The sequence below is a fragment of the Stegodyphus dumicola genome, chromosome 7 (genome assembly GCF_044657685.1).
Source record: "Stegodyphus dumicola isolate Sdum_Otavi_A_Nest chromosome 7, ASM4465768v1".
Classification (NCBI taxonomy): domain Eukaryota; kingdom Metazoa; phylum Arthropoda; class Arachnida; order Araneae; family Eresidae; genus Stegodyphus; species Stegodyphus dumicola.
The window spans coordinates 129,627,869-129,647,142 of record NC_140774.1 but is presented as its reverse complement, the minus strand read 5'-3'; the positions used below and the strand labels follow the sequence as shown (position 1 = coordinate 129,647,142).

Sequence of the window (19,274 nt, the reverse complement as noted above, 5' to 3'; positions counted from 1 at the left end):
TTAAATTAAAATTTTTCTGCGGATAGTCACCCATTTTCAAAAGATTATAAGATGGATTTTTATCGAAAGCGGGCATCTGCATCAATTTATCCACAGCTTTCATTCACAGTTTGCAGTTGCCATTTTTGTCTGCATTATCTTGCAATTCTTTTCCAGTTTCCTTTTTTTTTCTTTCGCTTTAGTTCCAGGAAAGAGTTATTTATATGTGATTTTTATCTATAATTGGTTTATCTGTAATTGCCCAGTCTATCGAGCCCCTTGTAACTCAGAATTATTGTATCTCTGCCTTGTGTAATGCAGCCTTTTTATTTCATTGTATTTGATTTTTACCTAAGAGATCAGTTGTAAGAGAGAGAAAAGTGTTTAAATTTGGTAACCTTCCGTCAAGATGTATGTAGATTATGGCAGTAGCAAATCTACATAAAAAACGGAATGTAATTCCCTGAGTTATAACTTATTTAACTAATCTATTTGAACTATTTAAAAGATAAAAAAGCAATAAAAATTACTGTATGAGAAAATCCTTTATTAAGATTTTAATTACATTTTGTTTATTTAAGATATTTTATAATAAGAACAAGCAACCTAAAAGTATGTATTTTTCTACTTTAAAAGCTCACGAGAGTATTAAGAGCTTAATAAATATCTTGCATACTGTGTTTCAACCAATAATATTACTAATAAAGGTTTGTGCGAAATAATCAAGGGGGAGGGTAGCAACTGTGCTTTGGTCGTCCTGATTTCAATTTTAAATAGAAGATTATCGACATATGACTATATTTTTAAAAGGATACAAATAGTTCTAATTAGTATGCTTAGTGCTGTTCCCTATTTCTACTTCTGTATCTATTTTTATATTTTGTGGAATCTTCGCTTTTATCCTTCTTAATAAGCACATTTTTTGTGTGAAGTAAACCGGCGTCCTTTAGAAAATATATTGGCTGCAAGTAATCAATTTAATACTCACAAGCTTTTCATTAGTAGCTTAAGACATTTTCCTTGAATATAATGGTTAGTAAAATGAATGTTTTAAAATATGCTTTCGGAAATGATGAATATTAGTTCATGTAAACAAAGAACAGATTTAAATTTTTGATAAGCCAAAGCGTGCACTTCGTGTTCCAAATTTGTCGACAAAATGAATATTCGGGAAACATGCATTTAAAATCCTTTTTCTAGGCGATAAAACTTTATGGTTTCTGTATAACAAGATTTAAGAGAAACACGCAGGTAGGTGCTTTAATGTCTTGGATAAATTATTCAGTTTATTTTCAATTATCAATAAACTGTTAAAGGCATTTTTATTAGTATCAAAATCAGAACTTTAGACGACGCTAATGCTTTCGTTAATTGGATTACGGATGCTTCGCAGTTAATGCATTTTTGCCCACGAAGTTGAATTTAATGGTATAAAATAAAAGTAGGCTCCGAAAAGAAAGAAAACGTACTTACAAGAAAGTGTGATTTTAAATGAACTTAAAGGTGTATTATTATATTATAAGATACGTGATATAATGCTACTCCAAGTATAAGATAATATTTGTTTCTTTCAATTTCCTTCTGAAAGACGTACTACCAAATGCGCACTTGATAGACAAAAGAATGTATTCGGTTAATTCATCTCTTCATTTACTTTTGAATTAAGAGACTTTATCTACATTTACATGAATTAAGAGAACATTGTACTAATTTTACTTAAAGATATGTTACTCTAATCAATTAAATATTTTTCTTATCGAATCAGTTCAATGCACCATTCTGATATACGGCAGACCTTTATGTACAAGAGTCTTGATATCTTCGTTGTAAAATGAAAACGTATTTACTAGTTTGGCATGGTAATTCGGATCAATTCATTATCTTTCTTGTTGAATATGAGCTAGTATATACAGAGTCGTCATAAAAAACCTTCTCCAATATATGAACCCCTAATGGTCTATCCGCCGAACCAATCAAAATGAAATTTCAGCTATTGTTATTTGAAAGTATGCGCTCGAGACTGTGATGATTTAAAATAACACAGCTCTTACGTTTACAGTAAAAACGTTTCGGAATATTGCCATCATTCTTTTCCTTTGGAGATTAATAAGCTGATTGAAAAACCCTAAATGGTGTTGAAACGGTACAAGTGTAACGAAAATTGCCGACGTAACCTTTGCAAAGAACATCATTGTCAAGTACCAGTGACAACACAAGAGAGGAGATTAAAAAAAGGTTTTATTGGAATTACCAGTTTTCAACATGCCCACTTTCGCAGAGGATAATCCATTGCATGCAGGAGATTGTTGACAACAATGATGAATGTAACATCGCTGGAGAACTTCACGTATGTATAACTTCACGTTTTATGACATCTTTCAAGTCTGGCATATCTCGTAGATTTGATATGTACACCTTAGATTTCAGATAATCACAGAAGCAAAAATTCATCGAAGTGAGGTTGAGGAATTCATCGAAGGAGGTCTTTGTGGTGACCACCAAATTGCAAAGTTACGGGAAATGACTCTATAGTGAAACGTTGTACACAATGAAAATTTGTAATTAGAATAGAAAGTTTTACCCCCTGTCCTCTCCTGAGCTGTGTTTGGCTTTCCACAATGCTCTCCTTTGCTAATGTTTTACACTGGCAATTTTCGTCAAGCCATTTGTGAGTTTTCAATACGCAAAAGAAAAAAAGTGGTTGTTATCTTTAAAAAAATTTTGAATGTTTTCACTGTAATCGTAACTATGAGCGCTGTGTAATTTGAAGTCATCATCTCGAGCGTATACCTTTAAATAACTAATAACTAATTATATCTGAAATTTCATTTCTGAGCGGATAGGTCGTTAGAGATTCATATATGGGGGAAGAGTGTTTATGACCACCCTGTATATATGAGGTCATTTACATCCATGCACCTTTCCTTCGTTGGGAAAAAGAAAACATTTAGTAGTTTCATTCCAAGAATGGTAATTGATTAACAAAATATGTTTCGTATTGAATGTGTTCAATGTACAAAACTCATGTATGTGAGACCATCTTATATACAAGCTCCTTCTTTCTTGCTGTAAGAAAATACTAGGCTTACTGCAAGACAGGGTACACGAGCAGGAAAACATTTACTGTTTTCATCTAAAGGCATAGTATTTAGTTCCGTTATTGGTCTTTCTTGTTGAATATGTTCAATATACAAAGAGTATTTGCGTGAGGCAAATTCTCTTTTTTTTCAGTTGTATAAAACGATGAGAAATGCTAAGTTATCTTCTGGAGGAAGCAATCTTATAGGCTACCCAGTGTGATAAGTGTATTGCTAACAAGCAGAAAAACCGTAGAGTTGTCATATCTAATTTAATATTGAAAAGTAAAAGTTATATATGGCGTATAAAATATAGCGAATACGAGAAAGAAGTATGGTTGAATTTTTGCAATCAAAATGAAGCATTGTGAGAGAGTACCAGATTAAAATGTACAGTTAAAATTACATCTGGATATTTTATGAAAAATGAGATAGCTATGCTGTAAATCGTGAGTAGAAAGAACTGTATGAGAAAAAAATGAAATGCATTAGGTGGCTTCAAGAATGTTGAAGGCTGCTCAATCAAAAATTATATTGGTGATACAATGTTCATTGTAGCATCATACACAGATTGGAATCATCATAAAAGTCATCAGATGGTTTTCAGGGTAGACATAGGTTTTGTTCAAGGAACACGATTTCGAAGACATGTCAAACAGAAACTATTGCAGTGAGACAATATTCACCGTAGAAACATACATAGACTGGAATCAACATCAAAGCGATTAGTCAGTTCCAGAAAACATACAATTGGTCAAGGATCACGTTTTGGAAGCCAGGCCTGTGGAAACTATTGTAGTCAGACAATCATCACAGTAGCATCGTACGCAAACTAGAATCATTATCAAAACTAATATAAAACAGCTTCCAGGAGACATAGGTTTGGCTCATGAATCACGTTTTGTATCAACACTTAAAAGAACCCTTCAAGCTTAACAGCTCCTATGTGTCCGTAAAAAAAACATTTCGCAGCAAATATATCGCGGGCGGAAACGTCGGAAGGAAACTAACGCAAGGCGAAACCGTTGTAGTACAAAACGTCGTGGAAGAAAATAAAGCAAGAAGAAAACATCGTAGCACAAGACGTCATCATCAAAAATAAAGTGGTTAAAAACAGTTTGTAAACAGTCCTCAAAAATATCGTGGTAAAACATAAAGCACCTACAAATCATCGCATAACGATAACATCGCAAACATGCGTTTCTAAGGTGTTAAAATATGTAAACGTTGTAAATATTTATATATATGTTTCATGTTTTCGAATTTACCGAAATTTTTCCTGAAAAACTGAAAATGAGTAGAAAAATAATCCTAAGTATAACAGTTAATAGAGTTTTAAACTTATATAGTTTATTGATGAAGGTCATTAATTAATCTCTTTTACAAAGTTTAATTGGTAAAATTTCATTCAAAATGAAAAAAAAATTAAAAAGATTGGGAAAAGGAAAATGAGTAACTGCATGGGGTTACCTCTATCAAAACTGCTTAATTAATTATCAAGTTATAAAATTTTGTCAGTTGTTAATATTGCCCTTAGTTTTCTACTCATTTTCTGTTTCTGAAAGCTTTTTAATTTTTCAGCAAAAAAGTTATTAATTAATTCAAAAATATAAAAACAAAAATGTTCCTCATTCATTCTTGCGCTCACAAATGGTTATGCAAATATGCATTTACAACTTTTAAAGCCTGAAAAACACATGCCTGCGCTGTTATAATCATGCAATGATTTGAGGTGCTTTAGCTTTTACCACGATTCGATGACGACAATTTTAAACTGCGAAGTTTATGAATAGCTTTATTTTCGACGACGATGTTTGGTAATACAATGTTTTAGAACTGCAATGTTCTCTCCTTGCTTTGTATTCCCCCACACGATATTTTGTACAACGACGTTTTCATCTTGCGTTGTTTTCTATGCAATTTATGTCCGAAATGTTTTCGCCTGTAACCTAGCATCTCCAGTGAGACCAATACCTCCACAAACTCTCTCAGATTTCATAAGAGTAGATTTCATGTAGCGAAATATTTTTTATATTCCGTTTTCGAGTTATTTTGTGAGATGAAAACTCCTCAAACTATGAATTCTTTAAAAAATCCTTTTCAGAATGAAGATTTATTTTTTAATTTTCAAAATGTATATATGACGATTTATTAATAAAAATTTAATTAGTTCTCACTTTTACTTTTCTTTAAACTGCTTCTTTACAGCAATTAAGTAACATTCTTCCTAACAAATTGAAGAAACTCAGATCTACTACATACAGCTTATTATTTTCTCAGTTATTGCTGTCTCAAGCAAAATTAACCTTTTTTTCTTCTTTCTATGTATTTCTTTCTCCTGATGAGGAGGGACCTTTAGCTGCCCTCGAAATCGATTGAGTGTTTCATTATACCTACGCTAAATATAAGGTTGTTTTTTACGGTTTTGATTGTCACATTAGCGTGTTTCTCTTCTAGTCTAAAATTAACCTTACCTGAATACAACGCTGAAACGTTAATGATAATGTTTGACATCATTTGAGAATTCATAATGGATACGTATACGTATAAGGATGATTGCATTCAATATACTTAAATTTTTCTTTGACAATCTTCATTCAAAATCTGCATTTGTTTGTAGCTCAATGATTTTATTTTCAATTGCATATGGAATATTATAAGAGAATATTATAAGAGATAAATATTGGTTTTAAAAACATTCAATGAATTTACCTAAAATCGTATAATTTGAAAAATATTTTAAAACACTTTATCATGTTCAGTGTATTAGAATGTGGTTACTTTTACATTAGTTACTTTTTTCAGCAAAGTTATTATTTCCGGAGAACGAAACAAACTGAGGCATGTGGCTTCGCTTTATAAACTGTTTATTTGTTAATTACGCACATATTATCAGATGCGAAGTACCTTCGCAGTAAAAAAAAAAAGTCTTTTACATTTCTAACTTTATTGCTTCAATCTCTTTCCAGATTTATGCATGAATAACTAGGTATTTCTTTCCGGGGTTTAATTAGATTGGCCGTTTCCTTGTAGAAGCAGGCTTATGCTCCATACCAAATTTACATGCTAAACTTAAATCACTTTTCCTGTGATAACTGCAAGCTCTGAGGGAAGGTTGCTTCACAGATTGCAAAAATCTGAAGGGAAAAAAAATCTCTGTTACGGAATTAGTTACGCATAATTGCCTCATCAACACTAATATAATCAATTAGTAATCGAAGTGCAGAAAGTTTCAAAACACTATTTTAATGCAGGTTAATTTACTTTTCGAACAGTACGAGAATTTTTTTTTAATATTCTCATTTCCAGTAAATGTATCGAAGACGATAGACTTCCTTTATCATGGTGTTAATTTTCCTCATCAATTTATGCCTCGTATGTCTAATTTAATTATATTTTTCGTGGAAATTTCGTAGAAAATCTCGTTTAAATAGTATCCTAATGTTGATGAAGGTAATGCAAGAAATTTTGGTAAGATTTGTCTAAGCTGCTTCTGTATGTTTAAAGTGGTTTTATAAAAGCATTGGATTGCTGCTACAAGTATTTCTTTACAATATGTTTTATCGCTTCTTTTTCCTCTTAAAATATCATTAAATTGTATCTTTCGCTATGGTTGGGATGAGTAAATGGTTTCTTAGGATTACATTTTATGGTCGTTTTTGATTTTATTCAGAATTTTCAAAATTAAATTTCGGTTTGCAGAAACTTCAGTGAATGTGTTTTTAAACAAATGACTGTAACCTAAATCAGTAAAATGCTTAATATTCCTTCGAAGTAATGCTCATCGTTTCGAATGCATTTTTAACAATGATTGCATAGTTTCTAAAAACTGCGGGCAAAGTCCTCTTTCGGTATTCCATGGCGAATCCTTGTCACGGGGCTTTGAATGTCCGGAATATCCGAAAATCGTTCCTTTTTAGGGCTTTTTAAAGTGCAGCAACGGAAGGAAATCTACTGGAGCAATATCAGATGAGTGCAGTAGAGGATTCAAGACTACAACTCCCATATGAGCCATAAAATATTTCATGACGATGGATGAATGTGGTCAGGAATTTTCATAGAAAAGAGTCCTCGGAGAGTCCAGAGTATGGCGTCTTCCAGACATACAAATCGAAAGCTTTGCAATACATCTGCCAGACATCCTTGTATGCGTTAATACTCGGTGATGCATTTTCGATATTTTTGCCACGACAAGTAGTAGGCTTATCAGTTAGCATCGTCTTTAATGTAATTCCATCCATCCCCAGAACTTTTAAATTTTCATAAATGCACTTTAAATATAAGGGAATTTTAAACTTTTCAAATTCCGTAGTGTGTAATTTTTCCTTGTGGTTCTTTTAAGATTTATTAACTACTCTTTTTAACACATTTTAACTATCAAGATTTCATATTTAAATGTCTTTTCTGTATCTCATTTTGTTTTGTTTTATTTTTAGCCTGACCAGAACGATAACCAAAACGAGAGTTCACTGGTCTATGCTAGTTTGGATCTGCCGAATCCAGTTCCTCAAACAAGAAATGGACAGTCAAAAGTCAGGCACCAGCCGCTACCTCGGAGGGACAGAACCGAATACGCAGAGATACAATTTCAGCCGAAGACTTACGAACAAGCTTCTCTCTAGTGTCTATTTTGCCAGTGAAATCCATGTGTGCTCTTTTTATATTTCCAAAAGAATACATTTGAAGAACTTGTACATTCCATGCCGTGTGGGCTTCCAGAATGAGGACCACCAGGAACCCAGAGCTTGTATCTGATAGAGACAAACATTTAGTTCGTGTTCCACAGAAAACACATTGCTTATGATGTCGGATTCTCTAAGTGTGTATATATGCTACAATTTCATTTGCTATATCATTCGCATAAAGATATTCAAGTTTTATAATATTGTTTTAAATTTATGCCATCTTCTAGCTCTCGCATGTAAGTTCTAAGTAGCATCAACAATCATGAAGTATTTCAAATTCAAACTTTTGATGGAATTATACCACGTAAAAAATCAACAGTATTTAGCACTTTTTTGTTACAGTTAGTTCATGTGATGTGTGTGTATGTATGTTGTGCATCCTTCGTGTGAACGAAATGTTTATGTTCTCATGTGTGGTATGCATGCTGATTGTTACTAAATATGATATGACTTGATTGCCTGAATGCCTATGGATGCGTATGTGTATGCATGTATATATATTGCTCAAAGTAGTCGGTAGGTGATACATTTTTTTAAAAAAATCACGTTTGTAATTTTTGGTCACTACCGAGCTTTCTCATTTTATATCAAAAATCTGCAAACTTGATGTCAGTTATTGTAACAGATATGTGGCTTTGCTCCAGCAGGTTTAAATGCGTACATTTTAAATTGTAAAATATTCAATGTAAACTATATTTTCTAAAAGAATTTTCAATTAGCAGTATTTGTTCTTATGAAAAAATAACATCAACATACTTATATGAACTTGCTTAATGCTGAACAGTATGTTTCGACTAATTCCAATTCTGAGAATGAATTTAGTAAGTTTACAGTAAGTGTTTGCAGTGGCATTAAAAGACAAATGTCGGTGCTGTGTGTTCTCATATGTCTTATGTTATCATTAAAAATGAAATATTTAATATTTGTTTCAGGGATTATTATTCTGTAAATAGCATAACTTTCTGATTTCTTTAACAATCCGCTAAAATCACATGTGCTTTTAGATCATATTTTTTATCTTTGAATCTGGAAAAATATGAACATGAAGCCTTTATTTGATATTTCCACAACATACCTAGTTTAATGAATATTAGTTAGTAACACCATCGTGATCTATTAGAACTTGTACAATTACATCTAAGTTTGAATTTGAAATTTGGTTGCAGTTTTTATATTTGTTATGCATACTTTTTAGCATATTTCAAACAAGTTGGAACCTTGCAAATTTATAGTAATTATTTAATGTTTGGCACTATAGATGTTATTTTACAATATTTTATCGTTATGGATAAATCAGTTTTGCATCGAAATTATTATAGTTTACATTATTTGTAGCTTTTCTTATATTTTACATTCATTCGTAACAGTTTATATTTATTCATAATCTAGAAATCATTTCATATATTTACAATCTGATGGGCGGATAAGCAAAATGTGTTCTTATGATTACACTAGATTAATATTTTTCAAAATTATACAATTGGTCCATTGTTAAAACTGAAAATGTTTTGCTATATCTTTTGCAATTTATTCACATGATCTGGAATTAGCTTTAGCATTTAGAATGCGTAATGAGATAAAAATATATTTACTTATTAACTGTATGATCCAGATTCACTGATCTGTTTATTCTGGGTTTGATCAAACAAAAACTTAAGACTAAAATTTTGAAAGGAATATTTAATTTTCTTTTATAATTTATATCTCTAAATGTGATGCTTTCTAACAACTAGTGAAAAATTATGCTAGTTTTCCTATAATTATTATTTCAGAAAATTATCTTTTGATTAATGTAATTGTAGCAGATAAGATTATCGCAAGTTGAATGTAAAGGTTGCTTTAATTTTCTCTTGTTGTTATTGTGGCAAAAAATACACTTATTTCTGCAATCAGTAGTTATGTTTTTGCTTTACCTCAACAGAAGTAAGTAATGTTTGTGAAAGATCTGCGACAAAGCTAAGTTTTCTCACCTTTCACCATTTATCAACTAGTATCTTTTATCTTCTTTCAAACATTTCAGTTTTTGCATGTTCCATTTGGTATTGTCGAGGGTTAATTAATGTTTATTAGATTATAAAAGGTTTTAATGTCAATTTACAAGTTATCTGAATCTCCTGAAAATTTGGAAAAGCTGTAAATTGTTAGAATCAATCATGATTTTCCATGAAGGTACCTTTAAACGTGATGTCACTGCATTTCTTTTTTTAAATATTCAAAATGTGGTAATATTTTATCTTATTGGCAACGCACGTACTCCAGTGAGATGTTTTTGAATGCACTACTGCTTATGGTTGTAAAACACATATTCATTTCTATAACTATTTTCCATTGGTTGCTTTGACACAAATCCTTTATACGTTCTTAATTCATCATTAATAATGTTTAAGGTTATGTGTTTATTCCCCCGTTATGGACGTGCACAATCATAAAAATGCTTTTCATTTTTTAACAATGGCATTAATGTAAGAAATATATATTTTTCATTCCAGAAATAATTCCAGTCTCTATAAAAATGATAGAATCCCGTTATATTGCAAGAAATTTCTTGATAAAACGTTTTGAATAACTAATGACTTTATTTATGATTTTGTTTATTTAGTAAAGTTATAAAAATTGTGCAATCACAATATTCCCGAAATCAGTATTTGTTCTATGTGATCGATTAAATAAGAAATTGATATTTTGATAATTATCAGAAGTTTCCTCTTTTATAAATATAAACTATGTATTGTGAACTTGCTAAGAAAGAAAGACTTGTCACCTATTTATCAAGTCATTAACATGCGCTGTTTTTCGTTTGTGTGCTACTCATCGTCTACGTTTTGCATTCAAAGTAAGTGTCTGAATGTCTGTTGATGAAATGATTTGTGAAAAGTTACTACTCGGTGTCTTGAATGCTCTTGTTAGTGGGAAGAAATCCTAAAAATTGTATCTTGTATTCCATGTACTGAAGACTAAAATGAAGATATAAAAATCCCGCCTGCAATTGTTGTGCTGTTTGCCTCAGTTCAGAGTTTCATGCTCGTGTTATGCAGCTATAGTTGTTCGCTTGAATGTGGTTGTAAAGGACGTTATGAAACTGTTACTGTTTCGAATACTTTAGTAACACAGTTCCAACGCTGAACTGTATGCAATGTAAATTAAATATGTCTTTTAAAAATCTATATTGTATAGATGTATTTACTTTTAGTCGAAGAAAAAATAATGACATTCAATTCTTTAATTTGTATTTTTCGTACTGAAATCTGTCGCTGGAATGAACATGTTCCCGAAAAATAAACTTATGGCACAGAAAATACTACATAATTCATCAAAATGATATTGAATAAGATATTTTTTGCTCATTGTTAACATTCAGTTATACCATAAGATGAAAAATATATTTCCACTTTTATGCTTTTTATATTAAAGAATCTTAAATATTAATGATTTTCGTTTTATAATTTATGTATTTTGCCGAATTTGTAAAATAAATTTGTATTATTTTTTAATGTTTTTATTTTGTATATTCGATTTAATAAAAGAAATAAGAATATAGTTTGGAAACTTTGTTGCAATATGTTGTGTATATATATTAAAGTTCTACCTTCCGTGAAGAAAAGAAAATTTTATTTTAAAAAGCATATGCAATTTCCTAATATTTTCTGTGAATTTGCGTCATTTGTTTAATAAGTCATTGAGATTTTAAGTTCTAGAAAGAAAATAAGAATTACGATTAAAATGAAACCTATTTATAAACATCGTAACTTTTTTAACCTTATTATCATTTCTGAAATAATTTTTATTAGAAAATTTTATAAAAATTAGTTTCCAAACACAAGAAAGTTTAAATTCAAACCTTGTTGCGTTTGGATGATAAACCTCGTATTCTATTGTAGTGGTAAACAACGCAATTGGATGTACTAAAGCCGTATTTTTCCTTGTCAGATTTTCCTGAAATTTCTCGAATAGTTAAAAAATGTATTATAAATTTGTGGAGTTCCACCCTTTTATCTAACAACTAAATGTGGAGGAATCTAGTGAGAGAATAATCGCTTAAGTTCAGGAACAGAAACGTAAACTCGAGAAGGGTTAATTTCGCTTAATTGCTCAAAATAAGAGTTGACATGTGGCCTTTTTCTCCGGGCGTACAGCAAAGCCTCCACTTAGGCTTGAACTCAAAATAGTGAGAAATAAGACTTAACTAATACTTAACTAATATATATAGCCGAAGATAGATATAGCCGAAGTTATCAAAATTCTAAGTAATTGGCCCCTAAATATCGACTAAGCTAGCGAAGATATCAAGGGCCTGTAATACGGCCGAGCGTAATAACAGCTTAGAGAGACGTGGCCGGAAGGCAAACGCGCGCTAGTCAGAAACTCTGACGTTCTCTCTCGAAGTCTTAGGTTTTAGGTCATCACTTGTATTAGTGGTGTATGACACTCTATATTTACCACTCTATATTTGTCCCTTTGGGGAATCCTAAATGAGAAAATTGAAAAATCCAAATTTTTTGGAACTTACTTATACACAATCCGTGCTGCATCTGTAATAGATGCAATTATACAGGCAATTAGCAATTATGAATTATGGCAATTAGTACATCTTTTTGGCATATCATGAGCGCTACGAATGTAGCGATCTTCTGAACATCGTAATGTAGGTCTTCGTAAGTAGATGAAGTGAGCGGAGCTTAATCGGATCTGACCAATCGGCGATTAGCGTAATTTTAGGCACATTATCATACAATTCTTGAAGTCTGTACCCGCTTTGACGGCTGCAAAGTCCTTATTCTGCTTTGCCAGGAAAGTATAAGAATAATAAAATGAATAATTCTCTAGAAGTCACTGGAACTTCGACATAAATACTACCCTTCTTCATTTGCATTAAACGCGGGTCTAAGAATATATTCTGGTAGAAAATTTTAAGCTGAAATTAGGATGGACAGAAAAGTAGCTTTAAATAACAGTTAAAACTTAGGATAAACCTTACAGAGTTTTAAACAACTGTAGTAAACAAATCCGCTTTCTGTCCAAATGCACATTCAGTATAACCATTTAAATATGCGTTTCTATATTTTTAAAGCGTGCTAGTATTTGAACTGATTGTTTTTTTTCTTATTTTTGTGAAAGAATCTTTTTTTCCTTTATTACAACTAAACGTGGATTATCTCATAGATGTATTAACAATCAAACAGACATGTATACATGATCTTCAAGTGGCTTTCCAAATGGCACGTATAGTCATATATCCAGCCTTACAATCTAATGTAAGGCGATGATTATTTTTGAACAATGGTGCAGTCATAGTTAGTCCCTTAGTCTCTTTCTAGTCTTTGTTTCAATGAAATAAAGATCTCTTTTAATTATCTCTGTTAATCTGTTGGATAGTTAATCTGTAGAAACCTAATATTTAAGGGATAGTTAACCTGACTAGAAAATTTTTAAAGTGTCAGCGACAAGTACCAGTGAATTGCTTTTCTACCAATAATGGAACAGACATCTATTGTGTACTTTGACGTCGTAGGATGTTCCATGTATCTGTCCTTGTGAAACAAAGCAAATATGCATATATAAAGATGGAAAGTTTGCCAGCTATTTAAGGATTAGAGGTCTAACAAGCAAAGAGGACAAGTTCAGTCTGTCAGAGATTAGCATAAAAATTGCTGAACGTTCCCAGCGGTGGGAGGAGAACGAGAAGAAACTACAGCACACTGGTCTGTAAACCTGTTCTTATAAAATAAGTAAGTAAAAGAACAAGCTTCTACAATAATGATTTTTGATTTGAAATGACATTATTGATTTACGCTATTAAATTCTTCTTCCTGTGAGCAATAGAAATCTGTCTTGCTTTAACTGATATGTTTTTCTTTTTCTGATCAGGAAGTTTTTGTTGAAATTTAAACATCTAAAGAAGGTAGAACTTTAGGAAATGCATCAATATAATCGATTCTGAAACTCTAAAAACGAGGTACATAATGTTTTATACGTGCTTTGCAGAGTTAAAGGTGTAAAATAATTTCTTTCGACTATTTTCTTTTCATGTATGTATAAAAATTATAAATATTCCTGTGTTTTCTTTAACATACTGTTGTAAAAATAAGTACAGTGAAGCATATCATGAGAGTGTTTCTTCTGTAAGTAACCATTACTCGTAAACACATTAAATAAATATTGCAATTGAACATAACCTCTTAAAATGACTATAAAATCGAGACGATCTGGAACTGCAGAAAGTTGCTTTAGAGAGAATTCATTGCGTTTCATTTCTCTTGTTATTATACATTGCTAAAGTGTTCTAGTATACTGTAAAGTACTCGAATAAAATCCTGATTTAAAGCAAATTAAAATCTTCATTTCTACGATGCAAGAGAATCAGTTGTGATGTCATAAAAATATCATGCATTGTCGCAATGAATCTTCCAAAATAAAAAAAAAAATTCCCAAAATAAAAAAAAAATATATGATTTACGTTTTTAAATATTGTATATACATTTTATATCTATAGCAAATATCGTAAATAAACTCCTTAAACAAATCAGCATGCAGAAAAACTATTTGATTCATTAAATTCGAAGTAACATATCTAACTTTAGTTAAAGGTGTATCTCTTATTTTCGTAGAAGCGTATCGCATTAAAATAATCTGTCTTAATTTTGAGAATAATGAGCCAATTATGATCACATTTATAAGGCAATATTTAAATCATGAATCGAGAAATATTTCTTAATTATTATCGAGAAATATTTCTTAAATGATCCGATGATATCTTCTTGGAAACATCAATATTTCTTTAAAGGTTTTTAATGTTTAGCAACAAAATATCTGTATTTTAGTATAGCAATATGAATTTACTTAAAAATTGCAGCAATCAAATTTGATCAGTTTATTTAATTTTAATTTAGCTTTTCATTGGAACATTAAGAGTTAAATGAAGCAAACTTTAAAATTACGCAGTTATATATTTTTCATTGATATATTTCTTTCCCATTTGAAAGAAAAATTTTTACTGAATTAAAAGCTAATGAGATCAACATTTTTAGTTCATTGTCTAATGGACGCTGAGAGTGAAAACGTTTTAACATATATTTGTTTCTGATAAAAGCTGTTTATATTTCTCTTATAAATTCAAAATAATCATAAAAAGAAAATTTAATTAATATTAAGTTTAATTTGTACTATAAACGTTACCACGTATAATCCGTTACAACGCGAATTTATAAAATTAATTTTTAATGACTTCTCGTTAATGCATACTCTTTTGCTGAATGAAAATATAATGCCAGTGTTTACTGAAATATTTAATCAAAATCCTTTCTCACTATGGGCTTAACAGCGAGTCGCTGAACATTCGTAATTCGATGGGAGGTTCGAATCCTACGAACGGGCTGGCTGCATAGGCGTTTTCCTAGTTTTTCTCATGTATACGTGTATACCAGCCAGTTTCCCTTAGAAAGTCCCCCACGAAGGAATCCCCTCTTCAGGCAGATAGGCCTCGAGTGCTTAGCCGTAATAAAATAAACCAACCAACCAACCAACTTTTCTCACTATATATCTAAATAAAAAAATATTAAAAAAAGATTCAGACGCGTTAAAAATAATGTACATTGTTTTAACCCTTTGAAGGGCACCGGTATATAATATATACCGGTTGTTTGTTAATTTTTTAACCTCCGAAAAAATGCTAATTTTTCTGCACCAAAGCTATAATCTTAAGTGTCTAGTGTTTCCTTTCAATTCTAAATGGTAGCATCACCTTATGAATGCTCAATATTTTGCAGTTATGAAATTAATATACCTCTTTGCAAGGTATCATGTTGGAAGATTGATAAATTCTATTGGAGGGAAAGAAAAAATTCAAAATCTGCAAATATATGACGTACACATGCTGAATCTTATATATTTACTTCACTTTTGTCAGAAATGATAATTAACAGAAGATTATTTATACGATTTTAAAACCGGTATATTATATATACCGGCGCCCACACTGAGGGTACCACGCCAATAGATGGCAGCACGAGTCTTCTCCTTTTATACTCTGTGACATGACAGAATTTCTTTATTATTATAACAGTTTATGATATAATAATTTTTCATGATTAATTTATAAGTTGTTTAGGATTCAATATTATGTTCATGGAGGAATGGGGAGTTTATTGACCCTGCGCTAGGACTGAATACAAGTATATTAGTTTTATTTATTCTTTGTGTACTCAGCTCGAGTTTCATTCGTCTGTGTTTAGCTAAAATTTTTATTTCAGCACTTACCTCTTTCCCAAGAGAAAGACTCATCGATTTCAAAATTGCCATCTGGGGTCAAAACTTTACACAATTGTAGGGGTTAAATGTGGCATGTTAGCCCCAAAAAGACACCCGTTGCTTCGAGATTTCCAAAATTCTAGAATGCAAGGAAAATGAAAGAGGTGATTGACAACTAATTTGTCATTCGGGAGTCGCGCCTTTTTCCTTTGTGAGGTGTGATAAGATCACACAAAGGGAAAGCTCACTTAAAATGGAAATGTACTTAAGGTCTATCTCATAGCATAATCACAAAAACTGCTGCTTTGAAAGCATGCTTTTATTCTTTAGGAAAATTCTTTGTTAATTTCAGATGAAAGACTAGAGAACACGAGAGAAATCTGCGCTCTGGTTGATACAAATAGGTTGTTTCTGAAATAAATTTTGACAGTTGGTGAAAGAAGGAAAAATATTTCTAAGGCCCGTTTTTAGATGCAAACTAAAATTTATCCAAAAGTTGAAAAGGAGCCCCTATGAAGCCAAAGGGGTTGAAAATCAGAATAAGACCTTTCAAGTGTATCAAATAATAAAATTGTTTAACGGCGTTTCTTCCTGAACAAAAAGATACATTACAACTATATTTACAAAAAATAAAAAAGGGACCCTTACGGTCCTTGATGATCTTAAGTGTGTGTGCGTCGAGGGGGGGGGGCGATTCTTCGTATCATAGTATGAAGCATGGTTGTTTTTTCACATATTATCTAAAGTATAAAATACAACTTCAAAAATGCAACATACTTTCTCAGCTGAGTCGGCCGTAGTGCTTCATTTTTCAATTTTTTTAATTTTCGGCTGAGTTACATCTGCTTGTAATATTATACTAGTTCAGTTACAGCATGATACGATTTACACTGCAGTGTTATATTTGCTAAATTTTTTTATAAAATAATATTGAATTTAAATCAAGTTGAAAAGCATTTTACCCATATTTTACATAAGTATGTTCAGCTGGGTTGCTTCATCAAAGTGCATAAAAAACATAAATTTTATTTTTGAAATTCTAAATTTCTGCCAAATTTTTTTTAAAAAAATTGTCTTTAGACTTACATAACTGTATTCAAGCATTCACCACTGCAGACGCACATCAAAAGTACCCAAAATTAATTTTAAAAACAAAGATTAACAGTTGGCAGCTACCTGGAAATAATGTCCTAGAGGGGCGCCGGTATAAAATATATACCGGCTCTCAAAATTCGGGATTTCGCTCTAGATTTTTTTTAAGTCTCAATTTTGTGTCCTTAGGGTCCATAAGTTATATTTCATGCAAAATTTTACCACAGTTAAAATTGTTTTATATACCGCCCCTCAAAGGGTTAAACAACGAAATTTGTTTGAAAGGCACAAATTAAAGCAGTAAACTTTATCTATTTTTACATGATCCGATATGACAGAAAGCTGAACTAGAAAATACTTCTTTATTTACATTTACGCTGTCCCAAAAAATTGAATTCCCAAATCGAACTTCAGTCCGACACATTTTTTTGCTAGTAAACCATGGATTTACTAACGATACTGCGGTACTAGTGGTATAGTTCGACCGCTTCATCCGCGACCATGAGCGCAAACACGCATGCGCTGTTCGGACCGAGTTATTCTTAAAATAGAGTGGAAGAATGGGAACTTTCTTTCTCTCCAGCATAGATCTTTCCAGAGAAGAGAAGAACTTTCACGTCGCTGCAAGTAATAACGTCCCTTTTGGACGAGTCTATGTGTTTTGGCAGAATGCCAACCAGGGTTGCGCTTGAGACGGTCGAACTAGTTGTAAGGGCAATTTTGATGCAGAAAGTCATGGAACTCGACTTCTACTGCCTGTAGACTTAAATCAGATTTCTTATTCTAGTCTGACTTTTCTTAAATATATTTGTTCACAACGGCTTCAAGTTGGCGATACAACGTGAAATTTAGCATGAACATTATCATGACAAATTAGGAAGGAAGTATGCTTAGCACACGACGCTATGATAAAACTGTTTTTGCTTAAGTCTTAATATTAGCTTCATGCACAGTTCATTCGCCTAAATTGCTGTCACGCGAAAAAAGAATCACAGTTATTAATAATACTTCCTCTAATACTTCTGCCTCAGAATTACAAAGAATAAACGGAAAAAGAATGTCCCTAACAACACAAATCATTTTAAGCATGTTTTTTCGATTTTTATTTGGGTACACTTTAATTTGAGGCATCCCGTTGTTACTATATCCTTGTTCATATTGAAAAATAGCCGATTTTTTAATGTATGCATTGTTCTAGCAAAGATCCTACTCGAGAATCTTAAAACTGTATGTTTACCTGCATTGTGATGAAATCTGATGTATCATGGGTGCATCCTTCCTTTTTACTCACTGTTCATAAGCTGCTATGTGTAATTTTTCATGTAAAGTAGGAAATGCTGCCTTTATAGCTTAAGCATTGTATAAAGCTTCTGTCATTCTTGCAAATGTTGTTTCAAAATGTTTTGTGAAAGTACTTTAAAAAATAAAGATTTTTTGTATGTCTGTAATTAAAAAATGTATGTAAAATTGTTTTAAAAAATATCATTTTCATAATAAAAATTCAGAAAAGCGGAATTTTTTGTCCGTTACTTTATTAGCTATTTGTATTTTATGATTTTAGCTAATTAAGTTTTAGAGTTTGAGAATTTTTCAGTCGACTTAGTTCCGTTTTGAAGAATGAATCAAACATAACATATGTTCTTTCAAAGTCAAACCCAGGTTTAAAAAGAAAGGCTAGATCATTCCTTTGTATGACACCTCGTCGAAGCGATCCTCGTAGTGGGAGTTAACAGAAAGCAGTCTGATGTCACCATGTTGCATTTGCTCTGACTTCGCCAGTTTAAAACTATCTGAACATCCCAAATTACCATTAATCATGTATATTGTTTTCTGGTTAAGCAGTGTGAAACTGGTGTCCCACTGGCCATATGCGGCCTTCAAAGTAATTTTATGCTGCCTGTGAATATATTTCTCGTAAATTAATTAGCATTATTATGACGAGAACATGAAGAAAAAAGTTTAAGATTTCAATCATGAAATAAGCTTAACTTTCCGGAAAATCTAGAAATAGGGCTAATTACTTTACACTGTGATATAAATTTTGTTCAAAGATTTTAGAATGTCAGTCTTTTTAATTTTTATTAGTACTTATCAAAAGATAAATATCTTATGTTACGAATTTTTGCAGTAATAATTCTCCCTTTGTTTTTGAGTACATTTACATCAGAACAGCTTTTTTTTCCATGGATGAAAATTA

The 19,274-nt window shown here is 31.5% G+C and overlaps 1 protein-coding gene across 1 annotated transcript in view; it reads left to right on the top strand.

Moving 5' to 3' along the window:
• The window catches only part of LOC118183052 (kin of IRRE-like protein 1), a 795,633-nt gene extending 777,041 nt beyond the window's left edge, over positions 1-18,592 (top strand). Inside the window, exon 12 of the mRNA XM_085820807.1 lies at positions 7,493-18,592. Within this exon, the coding sequence (XP_085676933.1) occupies positions 7,493-7,678 (186 nt within the window). The 3' untranslated portion in view covers positions 7,679-18,592. The remainder of the gene's footprint in view (positions 1-7,492) is intronic.
• The last annotated feature ends 682 nt before the right edge of the window (positions 18,593-19,274 follow it).